This window comes from Buceros rhinoceros, unplaced genomic scaffold (genome assembly GCF_000710305.1).
Source record: "Buceros rhinoceros silvestris isolate BGI_N320 unplaced genomic scaffold, ASM71030v1 scaffold15130, whole genome shotgun sequence".
Classification (NCBI taxonomy): Eukaryota; Metazoa; Chordata; class Aves; order Bucerotiformes; family Bucerotidae; genus Buceros; species Buceros rhinoceros.
In genome coordinates, this window is record NW_010388002.1 from 3,305 (window position 1) to 25,905 (window position 22,601).

A 22,601-nucleotide genomic window follows, 5' to 3' on the forward strand; every position below is an offset into this window, starting at 1 on the left:
TGATGTAAAACTAGAAGACAGCTTTGAAAGCACTTGGATTCACTATTTTGGGTGTTTGTGGTCATTTTAGTGACAATCCCTTTCCCACTATTACCAGCAATTTCTAGTAAGGCAAAAAATACCTTTCTTGACTCCCTAAAAGAAGGATGGTTTTTGCAAAACCTCCAGACACCTACTTTTTCTTAATTTTTGCCAACTAGCCTCAGTGAACATTGCAACCGTAACAGCAGTAATAACACATTTACTGGTTTGCAGGTCCAGTAACTGCAGAACTGTTACTGCTTACAGCCAACCCCCTGCCGCTTACTGTTTTTTTTAAGGAACAGTGCTGTCATGTAGCTTTTAATCTGTCTTCAAATGTTTGCACATCAAACCTCGAGCAACATGGTGAAAACACTTCCTGATTCTGTGGCTTTCCTCTTTCCTAATACTCCCTTTGTAGATTCCCTACAATTATGTCTGTTTCTCTGCAGATTGCTGGTTGGAGCTCCTCGGGAAAAGGCCTTTCCATCCCAACGAGCCAACAGAACAGGAGGATTGTACAGCTGTGACATCACATCTCCAAATACACGCTGCACACGTGTCATATTTGATGAGGACAGTAAGTTCTTCAGTTCTTTCGTTTTGGATAGAAACAGCTGTCTGATCTTCCCTATTTGATGTAGTCCTTTACAGGGACAGCGTATCAGACAGTTACTCCTGTGGCTTTATACGTAACTTTTTTCACCAGAGTAAGTTGTAGCTTGTTTGCTAAGATAGCATGAGGTGCTTAAATCTAGGCAGATTTGGATGTTGTTCTTTTGTAAATTGATGTGACATGAAGTAATGTGGTAGAAGCATTTAATAAAATGGATGTTGTCAGTGATAAAATATACAGACACTGCCACCTGCAGACTGTCTCATGTACTGTATGAAGTCCCTGTCCCTGACAGGGACTTTAAAAAACGAAGCAAAAATTGTAGTTAACTGTTAATATTTGAAGCCATGTTATGATCTGCAGCTGACCCGAAGACGGAGAGTAAAGAAGACCAATGGATGGGTGTAACTGTCCAAAGTCAGGGGCCAGGAGGAAATGTGGTGGTAAGTCTAAAGGACTAACTTACAAAACCATTTGGGGTCTATGGTAAATGTTCTAAATGATCTGCATTTCTGTGCAGCTTTCTGAAGGGTAACTGTCCTGTGTTTACTCCTGTGATTTCTTGTAAGGATGGACTTAAATGTTTCCCTAGCAAAGCAAGACACCTGAGATTGTAAAAGCTTTAAATTATTTTTCTGACTGTGAGTTAGTCTTGCTTTATAACCTTAATAACAATCTAGGATGGACAGTTCATTTTTAGGGTGTCCACTTTTTTTTGATATGCATGTTGTTTCTTTTGATACCACTGGTTACAGAAATACAAAAACAGTGTGACAAGGCTGTAAAAGTAGCAGGCTGTCATCATCCTGTTTTCTGAGATGCTCAGCCTCACTTCAGTGTTCATCAGGGACTTTGGCTGAGTTGCTCCAGTGAATTGATGTGGCCTTTGCACTGCAGTAACACTACTAACTATTCTTTATTTTGTACAATGCAATGATATTCTTTATTTTATACAATACAGAGAGAAAAAGCTTTCATGAGTTCCTGGAGAATGTTACTCTTTCAGCTTTTTCTCAGTTAAATAAACCTGTTGTGGTGCTGCAGGATACAGACATCATAGATGGGGAAGCTTCACTGCACACCCATTTGAATTATATTCTTGCAGGTTAATGTCACTGCTTCCAAGACTACAGGCAGGGGACTTCAGGGTGTGAATTTGGAATTATTTATGGGTATAGAGGCAGTAATAACTTGCTTCAGTCTGCCTCAGAACCCAAACGGGGAAAAGAGCAGATGGAAGGAGTCTGCTCATTGAATAATTAATCATCAGCTAATGCTGTCTTTGTCTTTTTTGAGAAGGAACTTTTCTTCCTAAGTAGTAAATGCACTTTTTAGATGAGGTGTGGGCAGCCTGAAGGTTACTGTGCAGCAGGGCAGTACTGCAGTGCTCTAAGTGTGGAGCAGCTGGGTGTTTGCTTAATGTTTGAGCCTTGATAGGAGCCATAGAAGAGATACGTCAGCTGAGAAACCTGGCTTGCTTGTCGTCTTCACACAGCTACAAGCTCTGGTTCTTCAAAAAATGCAGCTGGCAAAGGGTTTGATTGTGCCACCTCTTTTTACAATGGTTTGATGTTTACACCACGTAACTCAGTGGCTGTCCATCCTTTGTGTTAAATACTTGATTAGAATTCTATTCTCAGGTGAACAGTCTAAAAAGTTAAGGAACCTCAATGCTGCTGCTTGGTTCCAGTGACAATTATCCTGTAAGTGGAACATGCAATGTAGGATGCAGGGACAACCTCCCTCCCCTTCCCTGGAAAAGCTTTCAGCCCCTGTTTTGTTGTGCATTTCTGGAAGGGGTGAGTTCTGAGTAGTCTCAGGTAGATGATATTTGAACCATCTTCCCATGTCCTGCAAAAGCTTGTAAGTCTTTTAACTCTGATGGCTGCAGGGAAATACAGCCACTTCTTTATGAGAGAGAGGGTAGTTCTCATGTCTTGAAAAAGAGAAATTAGGTATCAGGGAAGGCTTGAAGTCCCAGAGGGAAGGGTTTTAAACATGCGGCCTTCCTTGACTGTGAAACTGGTTGCTCTGACTTGTATTTGTAGATGCCCAAGTTTCCCGTAAGTTACCCACCCGTAGGAAGCAGTGAACACTGCATCGCAACACGGATGTGTCTGCAGGGTGACTGACTTGCAGCATAGCTAGCATGGAGTATTGCTGGAGTATTGCTAGAGTATTGCCTTCTTTGATGAGTTGCGTGCAAACATACAGAAAGCATCACTTACTATTTCTTCTGTCTTGCAGACATGTGCACATCGCTACGAGAAAAGGCAGTATGTAAACACAGTGCAGGAAACCCGGGATATCATTGGAAGGTGCTATGTGCTGAGCCAGGATCTCACTATTAAGGATGATATGGATAATGGAGTATGGAGTTTTTGCGATGGCCGTTTAAGAGGCCATGAGAAATTTGGTTCCTGTCAGCAAGGTGTTGCCGCTACTTTTACTAGAGACTATCATTACATTGTGTTTGGTGCCCCGGGCACTTACAATTGGAAAGGTACGACATAGCTTCCTTCCTTCCTACTCTTTCCGTTTTCTCTGAGATTGCTCACAAGGATTTGCATCCTAAATTTCAGTTTTAAATGTCTTTTTTTTTTTTTGGAGGGGGGATGGGATAACAGGGATCTAATAATTTTCACAAAACAGTATCACCCAGTATTTACTGAAGTTCCTTTTAAATATCTTTGAGGGAGTGCTTATGAATGGATAATGGAACTTTGTACATACATACAGCAAATTTTTCCCTTTGTAGTTTTAATCTGATGAGGGGATTGAGTGCTTGCTTTGAGACTTCCAAACTGGAACAAATTACGGAATTATTTAAAGTTATTTGACCAACTTTTTTTCCTGTATTTGAGCAAATCATAGATAACTACACAGAGATCTTTTTTTATCCTGCAGTATTCTCCACTCATTCTTTTGTGAAGTCTATGGAAGGTAGTGCTTCCCAAGTTAAATACTTGAAGATTGCAGGAGGATAATGGAAAAGAGCAATACCTCTTGTACTTATAGCAAAATCCATGGACGTCCATGTAAAATTCCATGGATAATCTGTTTTACTAATAGCCAAGTACTCTATATCATCTAGGAGATATTTCAAAACGTAAGGGAAGAAAACCCCACGGATTTTCTCTGTTAGTTTATACTGAGAAGCATCTAAATGGCCAGCTCTGTCTCTTTGTGATTTTTCCTGTTACACTTCATTACACCAACAGCTGTAAATATTTCTCTGTTTAGAACATCTTGTCCTGGAACTGTTGCATTTTTTTTCCCCTTGTACACCTGTGCCTGCTATATGAACCATGCAAAATCTTTAAGCTGTGGCACAAGATGTACTTTAGTGAAAACTTAATCTTCCACCTATCTGTCAACAAAATCTGGCCAAGCTGGAACACCATATTGAGTTCAGACACTGTTAATTGCAGAGAAGTGCTGTGACAGTGTATCAGTCATAAGAGTACTCTTGTGGATCATGGAAAAACATGTTTGTGCGTGGTAAAATGTTAAATAAATATGCCTGTTGATAAAAGGGAAGCACATATCTCACTGAATAATAGAATAGGTCTTTTCCCCTTAAATAATGTTTTCTAAATATATCGCTGGTGTTTGTCATAGCTGAAGTAATTTTTTTTTTTTTTTTAAATTCATATGTACTTTCCTCTTTTTAAGAAAGGCTTTATGAGGTAAAGAACTGTGGGATGAGGGTGATTCCTGACCAACTTGGTTCCATGTTTTTGTTGAGAATTTTCTTAGCATCCCATCTTTTCCAGATCATTGCATCGCCTCTCTGTAAAGCAGCATGAGATTCTGGCACACAGATAGAAATTCATTGCCTTTTGAAACACTTTCTGTGTTTGTCACATTTAAACAGCAGTCACTGTCTCATTAATCATAATTAATGTTATTTTGGAACCATTTATCTGTTATTTTTCTCCCTTACCATTCACGTGCTTTTATTTTATCATTTCATTTCTTCAGGGGTGGTTCGTGCAGAGCAAAAGAATCAGACATTTTATGATCTGGGTATCTTTGATGATGGGCCTTACGAAGTTGGTGATGAGAGCCGCCAGGATAAGAATCTAGTTCCTGTTCCAGCTAACAGTTACTTAGGTAGGATTAAGTACATATGGTAAATCTCTTTAGGCTTCTTAAACATTTGTGATCCCAGCCTGGTGCAATGATGTGAAGTGGGAGCAGAAATCCGTAATTTGTGGACCCAGTAACAGGTTAATCTTTTTGAATAATTCACATCTCCCTCCACATTTTAAGTGCAAGATGATACTCTGCTGAGGGACCTAGAAGGGCTGCTATGTAATGAGAGATTGAAGAGCTGTGATGAGGACCTACAGATTCTCAGGGAGTGATTATGATCAGTCTAATGGTTAAGTACAGTGCATGGATCTGTAGTCCTTAGTCACATGGTCTCTGTTGCACAGTGTCAGAAGGTTTATCAAAATTTCTGGATGTAACTGTTATGACTGCAATGTCTCCCTCCTGGTCAGTGAGTGCAATTTTTTTATTCTTCAGGTTCTTAAAACTCCCGTGGCCTTTTTACAGGCCTTTAAAGTACTGTCATGTGAGCAGTGTTTGTATTTTAAAAAGTGTGGTTGTGTTGCAGGAGATGAGTCTCTTGCACTTTGCACACATACAAAAGCAGAAGTATGTCCTTGGTCTAGTGGGTGTAACCGTACACCAGTGAGATGCCTTAGTGCAGAGAAAAGGCTATGCTGTGTTTTTGGAAAGTGCGAAGTGTCAAGAATCTTTCTGTTCTAGTGCAGGTTTCTGTGGTGTATTGATCCATTGCTTTCGGCGCGTGCAGCAGATGCAATTCTGGTAACTTGAACTGGAAGTTCTGTGCAAGTGGTGGGAAGCTGAACAGTTGGAAGGGCAATGCTAATGTAAAAGTAAAATCAAGTAAAGAGCCAACTTAGAGCTACTTACCTGTTACAAAAAATAGAACGTAAGCTTCCATTAAGTGTCAGGAGTAATTACTGGGTAAAAAAAAAATTGTAAGATCTTATGTTAGAAGAACAAGCTGGTAGCATATTCGGGTGAAATAAGAATTGGTGAGGTGAGGAGTGCTGTGGAGATGTCTTTTGCTGCAAACAGTAATACTGACTTTTTGCAGCTTTGTAACAAACACGTTTGTCTCCTAAATGTAAATGCTGCCTTTGATGTGCCACCATCAAAGCCACTTCCAGGCAAGCCTGCTGTTGGCTGACACCACTGTTCCCTCTGTTCAGACAGTAAATATCCATGGTGATAGCTGCTTTGCTTAACTGCTGTTTTTTTCTCTTCAATCTTTCGCTCGTGTTTACAGGTCTTCTGTTTTTGACAGCTGTATCTGATACTCATCCAGATCAGTTTGTATACAAAACATTGCCTCCCGGCATACAGGTGGACAAACCGGTGGATGTAATGATGAATAGCTACTTAGGTTTGTGACCACCTGAGGTGGCAGCATCTGGTCAGACATAATCTCCAGACCTCTGACATGATCCTCTCCCCTCCCCTCCCCCCATTTCAAATGCATTGCAAGTAAAAGCATGTAAAAACAGGGATTCAGATGAAGAGGAGCTTTCAAAATAACATGGCTTCAGAAAAGCAGTGATTTATCATGCATTTCTCCAAACCCTCTCATCCCTCCCCCAGATGGGACTCCCCAAATTTTTCTGAAGCTGTCTCATTGTGAATTGCTGTAATTGAGAATTTTCATAGTAGTGGTGAAGCATTTCAGAAGGGACATTTCTGTCTGCTGGCTAGTACCTTTCTTCCTTGCAATGTGTGTAATTTCCTCTTTTGGCCTTTACTGGGTACGCTGGTATGTGCAGCGTATTTTTTTTTAAAATGCAGTTTTTCATATAGTTTTGAAAATGTATTGACTTTTATAAAAAGTATGTAAGACTAAATTGATTTAAACGTGTTCTTTAGGGCTGCAGTAAATGAAATCGCCAATTTCACCATTACTGAGTAAGATGATTCTCAAATACTGTGTACATCATTCCATTCATGTTTAATACTCTGCTTGTGCACTGCGGTTTGCATGTTTGCAGTAGAGCAGCGTTGACTTGTCCTTAGGAAGTTCTATAGTAATTTTGCCAGAGCTGAAATACTCGAGCTATATTCAAGTGGAAAGGGGTAGTCATTTCTAAGCTGGTATGTTTTGGTGTCTGTAAAAGTAGATCTGAGTGAGCAATGAAATAATACATTTTGTGGGGGTAACACTTTACTGTAACGTACAGAGGAGTGTAGACTTGTAAACATGGACCCAGCTGTGCAAAGAGAAATGGAGAATCCCCAGCATAGAGTACTCTGTTTTAGACAAAGCTCCTAATCGGTACACCACTTTAATATAGTAGGGGAATTTAATTTTCTTATTAACAGTACAAACTGTTGGTTTGTTTATATTCTCCTTCTCTGTTCAAGGTTTCTCTTTAGACTCTGGTAAAGGAATCGTCTCCCAAAATGAGATGACTTTTGTGTCTGGTGCCCCAAGAGCCAACCACAGTGGAGCAGTTGTTTTACTGAAAAAAGAGAAAAATCAGAGAGCACTTTCACTGGAGCACATGTTTGAAGGAGAAGGGCTGGCCTCTTCTTTTGGCTACGATGTTGCTGTTGTGGATCTCAACAATGACGGGTATGGCCTTGGTTAACTCCTGTGGCCTACATAGTGAAGGATGGTGATCTGGCTCATTTCTGCTTTGGTTTTTCACACTAGAAATACAAGGAATGCTAAATCCCATTTTCCATGTTTCGCTGGAGGAAATGGAGAGCATCTTGGAGAACGAGTCAGGACACAGTCTTAATTTCTAATTATAGAAAATAGCTTTATTTAAATTGAAACAATTAGTGTAAACAAAGAAAAAAGAAACAAATCTCATACTCAGAGAAGGCCCTAGAAGATCCTTGTATGTCACAAAGGACATATAATCAGCTTGTAGTATCAGTGGAGCTGTTGTTGCTCAAGCAGTTTAATGTACTACTTAGTCTTTGTTCAGCAGCTCTTTGGCTGGCCTTGAGAGCACAAGCTGATCAGTTATTTTTCCACAGTTCTTCCCTAAAAGCACTGCTTTTTTCCCTTTAATCCTAAGATGGCAAGACATTGTTGTTGGAGCCCCGCAGTATTTTGACAGGAGTGGGGATATTGGTGGTGCTGTGTACGTCTACATCAACCGGCAAGGCAAATGGGAAGGAGTAAAACCTGTTCGCTTAAATGGAACCACCGACTCCATGTTTGGTCTCGCAGTTGAAAATGTTGGGGACATTAATCAGGATGGATATCCGGGTGAGTGAGAAACAATTACAATAAAAAAAAATGTGACTTTTTGCTAATGTCAGACTTGGAGCATCTTACCCTTTTCGTGATTGCAAGCTGCAGAAAGAGTAAGAATGATTTTAGATATTGCAACTTATTTTCAACAGATATTGCAGTGGGGGCTCCATATGATGGTTTTGGCAAAGTATATATTTATCATGGATCCAAGAATGGAATAAATACAAAACCAGCACAGGTAATAAAATAACCTTTACTATATATGATTAGTCTTGCACAAAGTTAAAGGAATGACAGGGCTATCCATGTTCTCCCTTTCCATTACTATTAGTGGGGTGGTAGGTGTGCAGAAAAATCACAGGAGCCTTCAGAGATTGCACTGCTGACCAGAAAGGTTAGGAATTCCGGATTTTAATACACTTTCTTCCTTTTGGGGCAGTCCTTTGGCACTAATAATATTTAGAGAAGGCAAAAGGCAGGTAGATGTGTAAGTTTTGTAGAAGAAATTTGGAGATTTGAAAATAACTAGTTTTTCTCCACTTTATTACACCTTTTTCTTCTTTTCTTGAGGACCACTGTGTTCAGTTTATAAGGTGAGAAGAAAACTTGATTACACTTACTAGAACACTGTTAGAATACTTTCTAGAATGCTTTTTCAGTTTCAAGTGCCTATACTGCATAAATACGATAAAGATAAGCTAGGCAACATTTCCATGCAAAACAGCCATTTCTGGTACTGACTGCTATTGCAAATTAACTTCTTGAGGGAAAACCAAATCATCTTGGCACTTCAGTGTCATTTACCTGAATGCAGAGGTCCTGTTTCCTCATATCTCTTCTCTCTCTTTCTTGCTGTAAGACAATGATGTTCACTTGTTACTTATTTCACTTTTATAGATTTTAAGTCTGAATTCCCTCACTCTGTTTGCTGTTTAGATTCTCGATGGTGAAAAAACAGGCACCAATTTCTTTGGTTACTCTATTGCTGGAAACATGGACCTGGATAAAAATTCTTACCCTGATATTGCTGTTGGTTCCCTTTCAGATTCTGTGTCTGTGTTCAGGTATTATATACAGAACTTTAACTGCTTACACCAAGGTGCTGGGTGTAGTTTTCTAAAAACAAACTGCTTAGAAGTAACCACAAGCTGTTTGGCCTGGACTGTATTTTTTTCCTTTGAGAAGCTGGAAATGCTGGGGGGAAAAGAAATTTACATAAATTGATTTGTTACTTTATCCTCCTCATTGAGAACCTGCCTTACAATCATTTTGAATTTTCTGTCGTCTCTATGTGTATAAGATAACCACCACACCACAGTAATGTACCCTGCTTCTCTGTCAGGCATTTAATACAACTGTAGTTGTTTTTTGTGAATTGCTTTGCTTAGCTTTAAGTAGTTTCCTTTGTTTCTAGCCATTACCAAAGCCAAACTCTGTGTTTCTTGGGGTGTCTTAGTTGCAAATCAGTGCAGGCATGGAGGCTATTTGGGATTCATTAATCTTAACAGAAAATTTTTCTTCTTTTTTTACCCCTTCTTTTCATTCCCCATTTCTCCCCCAAATTTAGATCTCGGCCTGTGATAAGCATTAGAAGAAGCATTACAGTACAGCCCGATAGAATTGATCTAAAGAAAAAGAACCCTGAGGACCCTAGTGAAATATGGTAAATTAAAAAAAAAAATTCTATCAGAGTCTTGGTGTATTGAGTTTTCTGTTGTCAACAGTTGTTCAGTGAGTGATGATGTTAAAGTGAAGGGCTGTGACAGGCATGCAGGTTAAGAATGTATCTACATGTGATTATGCTGACTTTCTGAATATGCTGTGACTACTGCGCTAAAAAGGTGTGGAATACCTTCTGTTGATAATGTCCATTTCTGAAAACGAATGTTACTTTGCCACTTAAGACTTTTAACACTTAAAAGTATCTTAACTTGAACAGCTTTTGCATGAGCAGAGATGTAAAAAGTAAATGCCAGAAAATATTTTTTCTAATTGCTTAATAACCACTTTTTCTTGCTTTGTAATTCAGTTTAGCAAACAGCAAATTTCTATTCTAGCATGAAAACCACAGTCATAAGACTGATAATATCAGTCAATGGACTATTAAAACTTTTTGGTCTGTTGGACCATGCCTTATTAAAGTTAACATAAATTTCTTGGCACTTTTTACAGGATGGATGTGAAAGCATGTTTTCAATATACTGCAAACCCCAGTGATTTAAATCCAAGAATAAGTAAGTTTGGAAGATAAATATTTTTGATCTGTTTGTCGTATGGTTTGTGTCATGGAAGAATAGTACTCAAATTATAGTGACTCATCTCAGACTGTGACTGTCAAATTTAGAATGTGACTCAGTACTAAGGCCAGTCAGCTGTCACTCTGTCTGTATTTAGAGTCACGCTGGCGCGTTAGGAAGTTCTGTGGATGACAGACTGAACTGAAGCTTTCTAGGTAATAAAATTGGCAGTGAACAAATGGCTGCCATACAGACCAAAGCCATTTTGCCTCTCTAGGTTACTGCTGCTGCTTTAGAAAACGGTTTTGAAAGTCCATTTTATATATCCTCAGTAAGCACTATTTCTTCTTGGAGACTTACCCCATAAAAAATGTTCTCTATTCATTAAAATGGTTTTGCGGAAATCAGTAACTGAAATACAAAGGCTTTTATAATTGATAGGAGCTTGGAAGACTGTGCCATAAATACAGTTAAAAATGTAAAGCATTGGTTTCTCATGTCTTCTGTTTTTTCTCTCGTTACAATGATGCTGTTACTACACCTCAGAAAACTGCGTAGGATTTTGAGAGGAAATGAGAAGAATTTTAACCCCAAACCTCCTTCTCCTCCTGTGTTGTCTTGTGTTTCTCAGTTATTTGCAAAATCCACAGGATGTGCCTGAATAAGGTCCTGGTCCTTCAAGAGGTCAGGTGCTTCCAGCTCTCAGAGGTGGCTCCCGTTTGCCTGTCTGCCTTCTTCTGAAGGCTGGCATGCTCGGTGCCGTTCCCGTCCTCGCAACATTGAATTAGCTCAGTGAATACAGGGATGATTAAATGTTACATGGAGTTCAGATCTACCAAAACGTGCCTCAGCATACAGCTAGAAAGATCTAGTCACACTTTTGCTTTCCATGTTAAAATAAGCAGTGTACCTTCACCCCAAAATCCTGCTGGCTGCTAGGGATGAAACAGAAATGAAGAGTGAGTCGAAGTGTTTACAAAGGTTTGTATCTCAGCCCCCTACTGGCTCCACAGCAGCAAGTACAGCTCTTCCAGCCAGCTGTGTGCTGCTGAAGTGATGGAGTTCCTTTTGGGGTAAAAGGACTTGGTTTAGAAGTTTCCTTTAGATGCACGCACAGGGCACCCGGGCCCCAACTGGAGAGGGACAAAACTGACACATGGAGAAAGTTTTGTAAATAACCACAAACAGTTTGTACAGCCCAGCCCTGGCCAAAACAGTTTTCTAGAATAATGCTGTGGCATCATACCCAGAGAAATTAAAGTTCTTTTTTTGTAGTGACCTGATTTATTTCTTCCTACAGAGATCAACTATACATTCGAAGCAGAAAACGAGAGGAGGCAGTTAGGCCTGCCATCTAGGGTACGGTTTAAAGACCACCTGTCTGATCAGTTTACTGCAAGTACAATCCTAAGGGGGCAGAACTTAAAAGAGTGTGTGACAACCAAGCTGGTACTGCAGGTGAGGCAAAGTATTTTATTCTTACTGCATTTAGATCCATTTTAAACAAAAGCATGCTCTTTTTTCAGCCTCATGTTACCGTTGTATATAACTTAAGAGTCACATGCAATATAAGACTTCAAAACTAGAAAACAACCATAATTAAGTAGTACCTTACTATTCCCTTCACACATGCTGGCTGCTTCCTCCTGTTGCCTGTCTTACAAAGCATGAATAAAAGTTGTAGCCACGGCAGCATGCTCTGGAGGTCAACAGAGCTGAATTAATTTAGAGCAGTAGAGAGGGAATAAATGCCAAAAAGGGAGAGTTGTTTACAACAGAAGTAATTTTTGTAGAATTTAACGGTGTGACTGGCTAGGAAAGAATTTTAACCCATGTGTTTCAGAGGGGATGCATGGGCAGGACAAGAAAGCTTGGCATGTGCTCTCTGACTTGGCTACCATGCTGGCCCTGAAAGGTGGCATTGCTCCAGGAGCCAAACAAATTCTTATCTGTGGCTCAGCAGTATATGAGCCAGCCTCCAAGGCTGCTTTTGACCACAGCAAATGAAGGAGCTTGAACTCGGGAGAAAGCGTGTTATTTTACCATTGTAATGCGCATTTCTCCTGCCTGACTTGCCATCTGTTATTCCTTGGAATTCTTAATGGTGAGAGGAATCATCAGATTAGGAAGCCAATAAAAAAAAGTCAGTTGGGCCAGGCTCCTCTGTTCTTGCACGTTTTTTTAGAAAATGCTGGGTTTCTATATAGTGAATAGTTTTAATATTGCAAAATGTAGCAGAGAAGATTTTGCTTTACCGCTTGTTCTAAAATGTGTATCGTAGACTGTGTTGTTTTTTCTTCTCTGCACTGTACACTAACTATGCCATTCAACATATTTTAACAGGACAAAATTAAAGATAAGCTACGCCCCATTCCAATATCAGTCAGTCTTAAAATTGCTGGCCTGGAGTCTAGCTCACCGTCGACAAGAAAAGAGAGAGCACTTCCAGATCTTATACCAATTCTAAATTCAAATGAATCTGAAACAAAGACCACAAAAGTAAGCCTTTGATATTGTGTTTTCCTGTGAATCTGCACTTTGATAAATCACTGAATTTTAAAGACTTGTAGAAAGCTAAATTACGATCAAAGGAAATAACTGGGGTGGCACTGGACTGGTAGCTACTGACTTACATTTTGTATTTTGTTATGAACTTTGTAACAAAATGTTATGAACTAGATCCTGTGTTTCTTTTATAACAACTGTGAGGATGGTATAGCGGCTTTTTTTTCCCTCTCCCCAACAAGTCTAGGCATGTACTTTTGATTAAAAATGGAAATCCATTATCTTCTGCTGTGAACACTTGTTCTACATCACAAAATAATGTACAGACTAATTGCTCCATGGTTAGGATGCTGAGCAGCATCAGACTCTGCAGCAGTGACGTAAAAGATCTCAGTTCCTCAATGCTCACTAAGAATCAGGCTTAAGGATGTTCTTCCTTACCAGAAGTGTGCATCTCACTTAGCACTGTCTAACTCTGCCTTTCAGTCACATTTAAATTCTAAATCATCAGCATCAAAAGAGTATGTCTCACAAAGAAAAATTCCCTTGGCAGGCAAGAAGTGAGTGTCAGGTTAAAATCTTAACTCTATCCAGGAAAGTGTCTCTGAGTTCCGTGCAGGTGCTTGATGCTGTGCACACCAGAAATCTTGTTTTAAGCTAGTATCGTGTGGCATGCAGTGAAAGTGCTCTGGTTTTATTTAGGTGGAGTTCCTAAAAGAAGGATGTGGAGAAGACAATGAATGTCACAGCAATCTGAAACTTCAGTACCGGTTTTGCACTAGAGAAGGAAATGAAGACAGGTTTACTTATTTACCAATGTAAGCCCTGATGAATGTGCTGCTAAAACTCAGTTTATGAACAACTGCTTAAAAGAACTTTTAGGAGAGGGTTTAGGGAGGTACAGCAGCTTTTTCTGTTAGTCTGTCTAACACAGCCTTGTGTAGGGGTACTGATCTGTCTGGGTGAGGAAGGGAGAGGGAGTGGGGATGAGCTTTAGAAGAAGAGGGGTGATACAGAGTTGTATAGATAGAAGGTGGCTACAACTCTGCAGATGTGGGCTCAAAGTTAGAAGAATGAAGTTTCTGACCCCTGGAGAAAGGAGATTCTAAACCAGCCTTGCACTAGTTCATTGTGTGTGATACTGTTAACTGGTTTTGAGATGAAATTTGATTGCAAACATGACAACATGATATGCTATTGTCTAGCAGCCTAAGACAAGTAGTTATAGAGAGGAGGACAGAGAAACCATTTCACTGTAACACGCACCTAACACTCTGCTGCATCCCTCCTCCCTGGAGGGCCAGTGAAATGAGAGAAGGGGTGTAAAACAAACAGAAGGAAGTGTGTGTGCTTACCATCAGTGGTCAGTCACCTTTAGCAGTGGGGGCCACAACCTGACTTGAAACCAAAATCATGTCTACTTTACAAGAAAAAAGCAGGTCGGTAGATTATTTTGAGAAGAATCATCACTATTAAACATGAGATGCAAGTGCTGGTTCAAAAATACTATAAACTCTTGATTACTTGAGGGGTGTTTAAGTCCGTTCTGTCAACTGCTGGCCACTTTCAGAGACAAAATGCTGGTCTGGGAAAAAAACAAACCTGACCATTCATGTTTTTATGGTCTTAACAGTAATTCTTCCCTAACAGAGGGGTTTAGATTTGGGTAAACCATAGTAAGGAGCAAGCTTTCATACATATTTGTTTTCCTAAAGCACAAAACCCTGTACACTCTGTTTCTGTAGTGAGAACGGTATGCCAGTGCTGGTTCTGAAAGATCAGAAAGATATTGCCCTGGAAATAACAGTGACAAACAATCCGTCTGATGCAAAAAATCCACAGAAAGATGGAGAAGATGCATATGAAGCTAAACTAATTGCAACTTTTCCAGACAGTCTGACATATTCTGCATTCAGGGAGATGAGGAGTTACCCCGTAAGTATGTTTAAGACAAAATATATTAAATTTTTTAGGTATTTCCAGCATATTTTTACTCTTAAATGTATTCTGTTTAATCAGGAAAAACAGCTAACATGTGGTGCTAACCAAAATGGTTCTCAAGCAGAGTGTGAACTTGGAAATCCTTTCAAAAGAAATTCCAATGTAAGTTGCACATATTCTACTCAAGTTATAAAACCTGAGTCATGACTGCAGTTGTCCAAAGTTTCTGTGTCTTGTAACTTGAAAATTTTATTTGGATCTGTCTTTTTAACTCTAGAACTTGACAGGGTATTTCTATGATACTGCATATATATTAATATATTTTATAAAATGTTCACATATTTTGTGGATGTTCTGTCTTGTCTAGGTAACCTTTTATCTGATCCTAAGTACCACTAAAGTTAATGTTGATACAACAGACTTGGACATTAATCTGAAGTTGGAAACGTAAGTCGTCTTCGCGTGTGCTGTTTTTATATATATAGTTGTAAACATTTTGAATTAATTTGATTCACAAAAGCAATTTAATAGTAAAGTGAAAACGGCAAAATTTGTAAAATAAACAGCCTTGTTTCCTTTTCATTGTAGAACAAGCACTCAAGTTAATTCAACTCCAATTACAGCTAGTGCTAAAGTGGTTCTTGAATTGCTTTTATCTCTCACGGGGTAAGTGGTGGTAGTGTAGCTAATGAGGGGGCTGGGGTTGACGGTTTTGCTGCAGACTACATTAAAATCTGAACGTTCTCCTTCCCCGCCCCCACCTAAACAGAGTTGCTAAGCCCTCCCAGGTGTATTTTGGAGGTAACATCATTGGTGAGAGTGCTGTGAAATCTGAAGATAATATTGGAAACCTCATAGAGTATGAATTCAGGGTGAGTAATTCAGAATAATGCCAACAGTTGCTTTAAGTCAAACAAACAGCTTCTCTCTTTATGCACGTGAAAACTTGGAAATGTTACTGGATTTAAAATTAGATTTTCTTGTCCCAAAATTCTGACTTACTGATCAGAACATTATGCAGTCTGACTGCAGACTGGAGCTTGTTTAGGCCTTGACATTTTATGACCATATTTTGAGGAAGTGGCTGGGGACTGTATGCTTTTTGTTTGTTTTTTCTTTTGGGTTTTTTTTTTTTACAATTGTTCTTAATTTAACTGACATTTTATGACCATATTTTGAGGAAGTGGCTGGAGACTGTATGCTTTTGGTTTGTTTTTGCTTTGGGCTTTTTTTTTTTAACAGTTCATGTACATTCAGTTCTACAGCATAAAACTGCATTGCAGGTAGGGAACAAACCGTAATGTGAGAACCCTTCCTGTGCTGTGCCCAGGGTTAGCTGATGCACACGGACAGCGAGTGTGTGTACTTGCTGCATGCAGGATTCCGCAGGCGCGATGTGATGCTGCAGGAGCTGTTTCAAATGTGTGGATCTATTTCAGTCTTTCAGTCTTCTGCCTAGCTAATAATCCAGAGAAAGCTAAAAGAGATGAGATTAGTTCTGTAAAACCTCTGTGGGCAAGAGAGTTGCTTTTTCTACATCATTTATGCAGGCTCCACTGTCTTTGTACATAGTAGTTTTGTCAACATTAAAGTCCATCTCTGTCAATCCTTTACTTTCTTCTGTACCTGTGTGCATGTACTAAAGTAGCAGTAGTTAGAATATCTGTTTCTGAACTTCCTATCATGAACAGTAACACTAAGAAAGCAAAAAATAGGTTGGGAAACAAATTCTAGACTTAGGAGAGCAAGAGCTGGGCATCTTTCTAGGTCAGAGTTCCTCATAAACTTGCAATTTGCCTCAGCTGAATGATTTGCTAACTCTAAATGGGAGTTGTTGTTTCATGCGAGGACAGATTTCTAAAGATCAACAGCTTGAAGATCATGTTAGGGAATTTCAGTCCTTATATTCAGACTATTATAGTTCAAACTCTGCATTTAGATGCTATCTAGGTGTGCTAGTTCTACTATATGCTTTGTCTTTACACTGTTTTGACTGTCTTCAGTCTCTTTTTTAAATATCCCGTTAGCTGCATGCTTAAATAAGCCTTTTGATCCAGAAGAAAATGCCTTTAAAAAGTATCTTGCAGTTTAAAGCATATTTGTTTTAATAGGTAACTAACTTGGGCAGACCACTGAAAACATTTGGTACTGCTTCCCTGGACATCCAATGGCCGAAAGAAATTAGTAACGGCAAATGGCTGCTCTATTTGATGAAAATAGATTCCAAAGGCTTGGAAAAAATCTCCTGTCAACCCGAAAATGAAATCAACAGTTTACATGTTGCGGTATGTTACCCTGGCTTCTGTTCCTGAATTAGTACAACATGGCAGCACCACAGCATGTGGTATTGTCTTAAGCAGCTCACAAGCACAATACTTGAACAGTGTATCAAGGGTTAAGCTTGTCAGGAGACGCTGTAACAGCATGCTGGAGGATCAGGACAGTTGTGATGTCTTGGTGGCAATGGGCACTGTTGTCACATGCTATTACAGGATGAAATTGCTGATTGCTTTAACAAATTTCATCAGCATGACTGAACTATCCAGTTCTTGCACAGAAAATAGTAAGCAACAGTAAACACCTCCCCAGCCTGGGGCAATTCCATGTACTTTTTAAAGAGGCACTTAAATTCACTTATTTCCAACAAATCATAGCCCTTCATTGTGCCTCTCTAGGAAGACTTTTTTTCACGTAATCTTAACACCATTAAAACTGCATGCACATAAACCCATTCAGAGCGCTACACTAGTTAATAAAACTTTGTGTGTATAGTTAGTATACAGTGTGTGGAAAAAAAAAAAAGTTTCTATTGACCTTAGCATGATCTTACTCTTTTAGTATAATATTAATACCATTTATAGAACAAAAATGTAAATAGCATTGAAAGCTTTAAAAAAAATAAAAAAAAACCCCCTTGACCTATTAAAATAGTCAGTTGATCTTTCTTTAGGTAATCTTAAATTCTATCAATTCTATCAATTCTATTTGCCTCTACTATTAGCAATAAACGTAGATAAGCGACATCATTATATAACCCTACCTATGTGCTGATCTTGGAACAAGAAACCAGTCACTGCACTCTTGTTTCTCTGCTTCTGTGGGATCAGAATTAAGAGATATTTAATCTACTAAAACTCCTCTTACTCTTTTTTTTCAGGAATCTCATAACTCAAGAAGGAAACGTGAGGTTGCAGAGAAGCAGATTACAGACAGCAAGACATTTTCTTTATTCTCTGAAAGAAAATACAAGACCTTGGTAAGCATATTGCACCAACTGCCTTGTCAGACTCTTCACCCAGCACTCATAGGGCGGCTTTCCTGAGTTTGGCAAGGTGAAGGAAGGTATCTCTTTACTTTGTTTTTTACCTTAAATCCAAGTATTGATGCCTTTAAAACTTTACCATTTAGATTATCTACTGATGAGAGAAATAGGAAAGAGTTTGTGTAGTTACTACAATGAAATAAACAGGTAACAGCATCTAAACAGTGTTTCCCTATTGGGGTCAGTATAAACAGATTTTGGTTCTTGTGCATAAATACAATGCACCTAATTCAATTTTTAATCCTGGGGGTGAGGGAGAGATGTGACTGAATGACTTGAGATGTGCTTTAATTTACACATTGAAATTTGTAATTGCAGGACTGCAATGTGAATGCACGCTGTGTGGACATAAAATGTCCCCTGAAGGGTTTAGACAGCAAGGCCTCCATTGTGCTGCGCTCCAGACTGTGGAACAGTACTTTCTTAGAAGTAAGTCCTCTTACCTGCCATGTCTGGAGGGTCAGAGTTCCTCCTCTGTGTGTAATGGCCGTGTTTTATTTTGGAACAGGAATACTCCAAAATGAACTACCTGGACATTCTTGTTAGGGCTTCAATCAGTGTTCCTGTTGCAGCTAAGAACGTTAAACTCACAAATGAAGTTGCTCAGGTAGGTTCAACATTTAACGCTGACCATACATTGTGCTTGTGATGTTTCCAGCTTATCTGAAAAACTGGAGGGGGGAAAAAACCCCACCCTTCTAAAAACAAAAGTTTAAGCTATAAGTTTGTATTTTTAACTGAGTTTTGAATTATTGATTGGTTTTACTTTTTAATGGGGAAAATTCACTATCGTATTGAAATTATACCAGTAGGAACTTTTTCTTCAAGAACATTTTGTAGATGAGAGGGGGAAAACATGTTGTTAGAGAAGAGATCACACTGTATAAATTGCTGCTATACATTAAACATGGATGCTTCTGAAATGCTCTTTCCATCTTCACGTATTTTCTTTCCTTTAGGTACGTGTTACTGTCTTTCCAGCAAAACCAGTAGCACTTTATACAGGAGTACCTTGGTGGATCATCGCGGTGGCTATTTTTGCTGGAATACTGATGCTTGCACTGCTGGTGTTCTTACTATGGAAGGTGAGTTTTTATTAATGAGTTATTTTATATTTCCTCGTCTACAACTGACAAGACAGCGAAGTAATTAAGCAAATTATTAAGTAATTCAATTTTTATTTGGAACTCAAACTAGAGCAAAACTGCCCAAACTATACATTACCTTTAACAGTTTCTCAGTTCTGTAAAATTTGGAATGAAAATGGTTGCACAGGAAGACTCGTTACGAAATTTTTCTGTTATAACATCCTCAGAAGAAAGTATCTTGAGCTCCGGGCAAAACTTAAGACGTGTTCAGAGACATAGTTGCTTTGATACATACGGATGGATACAGCTGATTGGGGCTTCTGCAGTTAGGTGTAAAACGTCTTGTGAACTGTCTACAAATGTTTTAGCAGGGCTTTGTTCTCATAGCATTAGAATTACCATTGAACTGATAGTACATTAAATAACCACGAAGATGCAGAAACAATACACGGCCAAGCGTGTTGGTGAATTTCTGGTATTGGCTTTTTATCTTAGAAACCTTAAAGTAGTAAGTGCGTGTAACAAAGGGTTAACAATTTGTAAAACAAAAAAAAAAAATCAAGCACCTGTTTTTCTAACTATCTTTGCCATTTTTACAACTAACTGAGGTTCCAAGTACGGGGCAGTCCCTTTACTCCTCATTTTTATGGGCATAGGCAGTCAGTCTTTGCTGTTTCAGGACAGCAGAAGGTTATTAAAAAAGAAGAGGTGAAAAAGAATATTCTGTCACTTTGTTCTGGAGAAATGGTAGTGATGAGCTTTGCTGAGGAGCTACTATTTGCTGCAGGTTACTTCTCGCAGGATAGTTCTGATGTCCGGATTTTCTAATAAACGCCCAGTCCTTGCTGCACATCTTCCTGATGGATTAACATTCTGGGAGGGCTGTTTAGCCAGTGTTTTACTGCACTGTGAAAATGCGCACACGTAGTGTAAAATGCTTCTGTTGATGACCCTGTGCTATCTTACAAAGGACACACACAGTACTTCAAAGACAGTCATATGATTGGTTTAAGACAAATGCTTGTGTTGTACAGGTCAAGCAGTACTCATTGCTTTTGTCTAACCTGTGCACTAGTATAGACAGTCTGCTCTTCACAACCAGGTTTAGCTGCTGTGGACATGCCTTATTGTAGCTTTTCTTAAAACAACCCAAACCAACAGGTACATTACAAATTTATCAAAATGCCTCTAAAATAGTAATCTTTACCTCGGGTTATTCTGTTATTTTACAAGATTGAGTTGGTCCAGGAAATTCTTAGCTCTAGAAACAGCTGAGTTCTTCAGTTTTTATTATTTTTTTGGCTTGTGAAGGGATAATGGGGAGATGGTTCAGAGAGTTAAGTCAGTTTTAATAGGTTTGATTTCTTCCAGTCCACAAACATTGACTAAATACCTTGCTTCCTTGTAGTGTGGTTTCTTCAAGAGAAATAAGAAAGATCATTACGATGCCACATATCACAAGGCTGAGATCCATGCTCAGCCATCTGATAAAGAGAGGCTTACTTCTGATGCATAGTATTGATCTACTTCTGTAATTGGTAATTGACGATATTTTTTAATTTTTAGCTGTGGCACATGCTATGGTTGCAGTGGCTAACTATGGAGCTTTTACTGCCTGTGTTCTGTTAACTTTTGGATTTCAAACTCATACTTGCTTGCTCATTCTGTCGATAGGTCTTCAGCTTTTGGTGCACGTGAACAAACTCGGGTGTTTACCTTGGTCTGAAAAGCTTCTTTGTTTATTTCTTTACAAAACATGTTGATCTATTGCAATGGTTTCTAGTCTTTTTTTAATTTGTGTTTTAACAGCACAAGTTTTTTAAGCTTGAGAGATGGTAATCAATACTGCAAAGTTAAGAATTAAAGCTAAGACTATGTGGATGATAAATAAACTTGCTTTACTAACCTTTAGTGCATGCTAAAAGACATGTTCCTTTATAATGAAATGGGTTTTCAGAATGAGAATTGAATTGCTGTGGAAACACCTGTTGTCTTTGAATTGTAAGATATACTTTTCTAGGAACACACTTTCCTCTGCTGAAGCTACTAGATGCATGATGGTTTATGCTTCTAGCAACCTTTACTCAACTTGAGATTAATATTATGTACATGCATGTGATCTAAGTGATGCTTGGGACGGGGCGGGGGAGGAATTCTTAATTAAAATGTCAAAACTGTGTTTAATGAAATCTTAACTAAGAGATGGCTAAAGATTTGGCCTATGCTCAATGTAATTTTAAAATTCAGTTCTGTGTAAGTTCTGTTACTATTTAAAAAGATCCCAAACAATTAAAAAAACCCTCCCACTTACAACAAAATACTTAGAACAAAACCTTGCCGCTTTAATCTTTTTTCTAGCAGTATCAAGTGACAGCTGGATGGCACAACGTCTCTTAACCTTAATCTTGACCCCAGTGACCCATAACCACGTGAACTTGAGTATCTGCCATTCATCATGTTTTTAACACTGTGGCCATAATTCTGTTTGTTTTGAAAATTAATTTCAGTCCATTCTCAATATTCAAAATCCATTTTTAGAGTGGCTTTGAATAAAAAATAGCAGGGCATCAATAAGCCGTACTAGATTTCATCTAGAGACACTTGTGTCATGGCACACAAGTTACGCCTGGTTTTTATCCTGTCTTTTTTATCCTGAGTCATGTTCCAGCACTGCCCATGCGTAGCTAGTTCAGGTGACTATAGCGCTTAGAAAAACAAGGCCCTACAGTAACTTTTCCTGAAGGCGCTGGAAATCTTTCTGTAGGTTTGTAAAGGTAAATCATGTCACCGTACAGGAAGATACCGAAGTACACAGCTACCTTTAATTGAGGAGAGGCCAGCTTTCCTGAACTCGATCTACTTTGTGTAGCCTTAAATTCTCTCATACAAATGAATGGCTTCATAAGGAGACTTGAAATACTTGTAAAACAAATGTAAAAAGTTAATGGAGGGAAAATTTTTGAAGTATTAGATTACCACTGGATTGTCAGACTGTGCCATTTGTCTTCAACTGCTGCTGGCACAACTAATGTAGACTTGCTGGGTCACATTTTTACAGCTACATATGCTACATTTTTTACATACTTATTTTTGCTTTAAATTTTCTTACCTGTATGTCTGCGCAGAGAAAGAACTTACTGCCTGGATAAGCTTAGTACTTCGGCAGCAACTTAAACCTAAACTGTTCTTTTTCTTCTCCACCCCAGTGTGGGTTCTTCCAGCGTTCTAGGTACGAAGACAGCGTCCCCCGCTACCATGCTGTAAGAATTCGAAAAGAAGAGCGACAGATCAAAGATGGGAAATACAAAGACCTTGAGACAAAACAGTGGTTCACAAAATGGAATGACAATGAAAGTTATTCTTAGGGGAAAATTCTCTTCAGACAGAGGTTAAGGCTTTCATTAATGGAATACTGATGGAGTTAGACCCATGAACACTACAGACATTCACCCTTTGATTGTAGATATTACTACTTATATTGAGGCTTTTGTTTGCACAGTTAAAATTGCTTCAACAGACTTTATTTGCATTATTTAATTTCCAGACTGCCTCTTTTCCTCTTCAAATCTAACTCTAGAAGATACTGTGTCAA

General features: G+C 38.9%; 1 protein-coding gene across 1 annotated transcript; it reads left to right on the forward strand.

The window, feature by feature from the left end:
* Window positions 1-473: 473 nt before the first annotated feature.
* ITGA6 (integrin, alpha 6) lies at window positions 474-22,567 on the forward strand (the record flags this gene model as incomplete). The annotated part of the gene is made up of 25 exons (XM_010143701.1): window positions 474-601; window positions 1,001-1,080; window positions 2,885-3,140; window positions 4,622-4,753; window positions 7,070-7,280; window positions 7,735-7,928; window positions 8,066-8,154; window positions 8,853-8,980; window positions 9,484-9,579; window positions 10,089-10,150; window positions 11,454-11,611; window positions 12,497-12,652; window positions 13,361-13,476; window positions 14,404-14,593; window positions 14,678-14,761; window positions 14,967-15,046; window positions 15,188-15,265; window positions 15,369-15,471; window positions 16,711-16,884; window positions 17,757-17,855; window positions 18,240-18,350; window positions 18,430-18,528; window positions 18,881-19,006; window positions 20,418-20,547; window positions 22,216-22,567. Coding segments are annotated over 24 exons (3,058 nt in total), but the record flags the coding sequence as incomplete, so codon positions are not given.
* Between the last annotated feature and the right edge of the window lie 34 nt (window positions 22,568-22,601).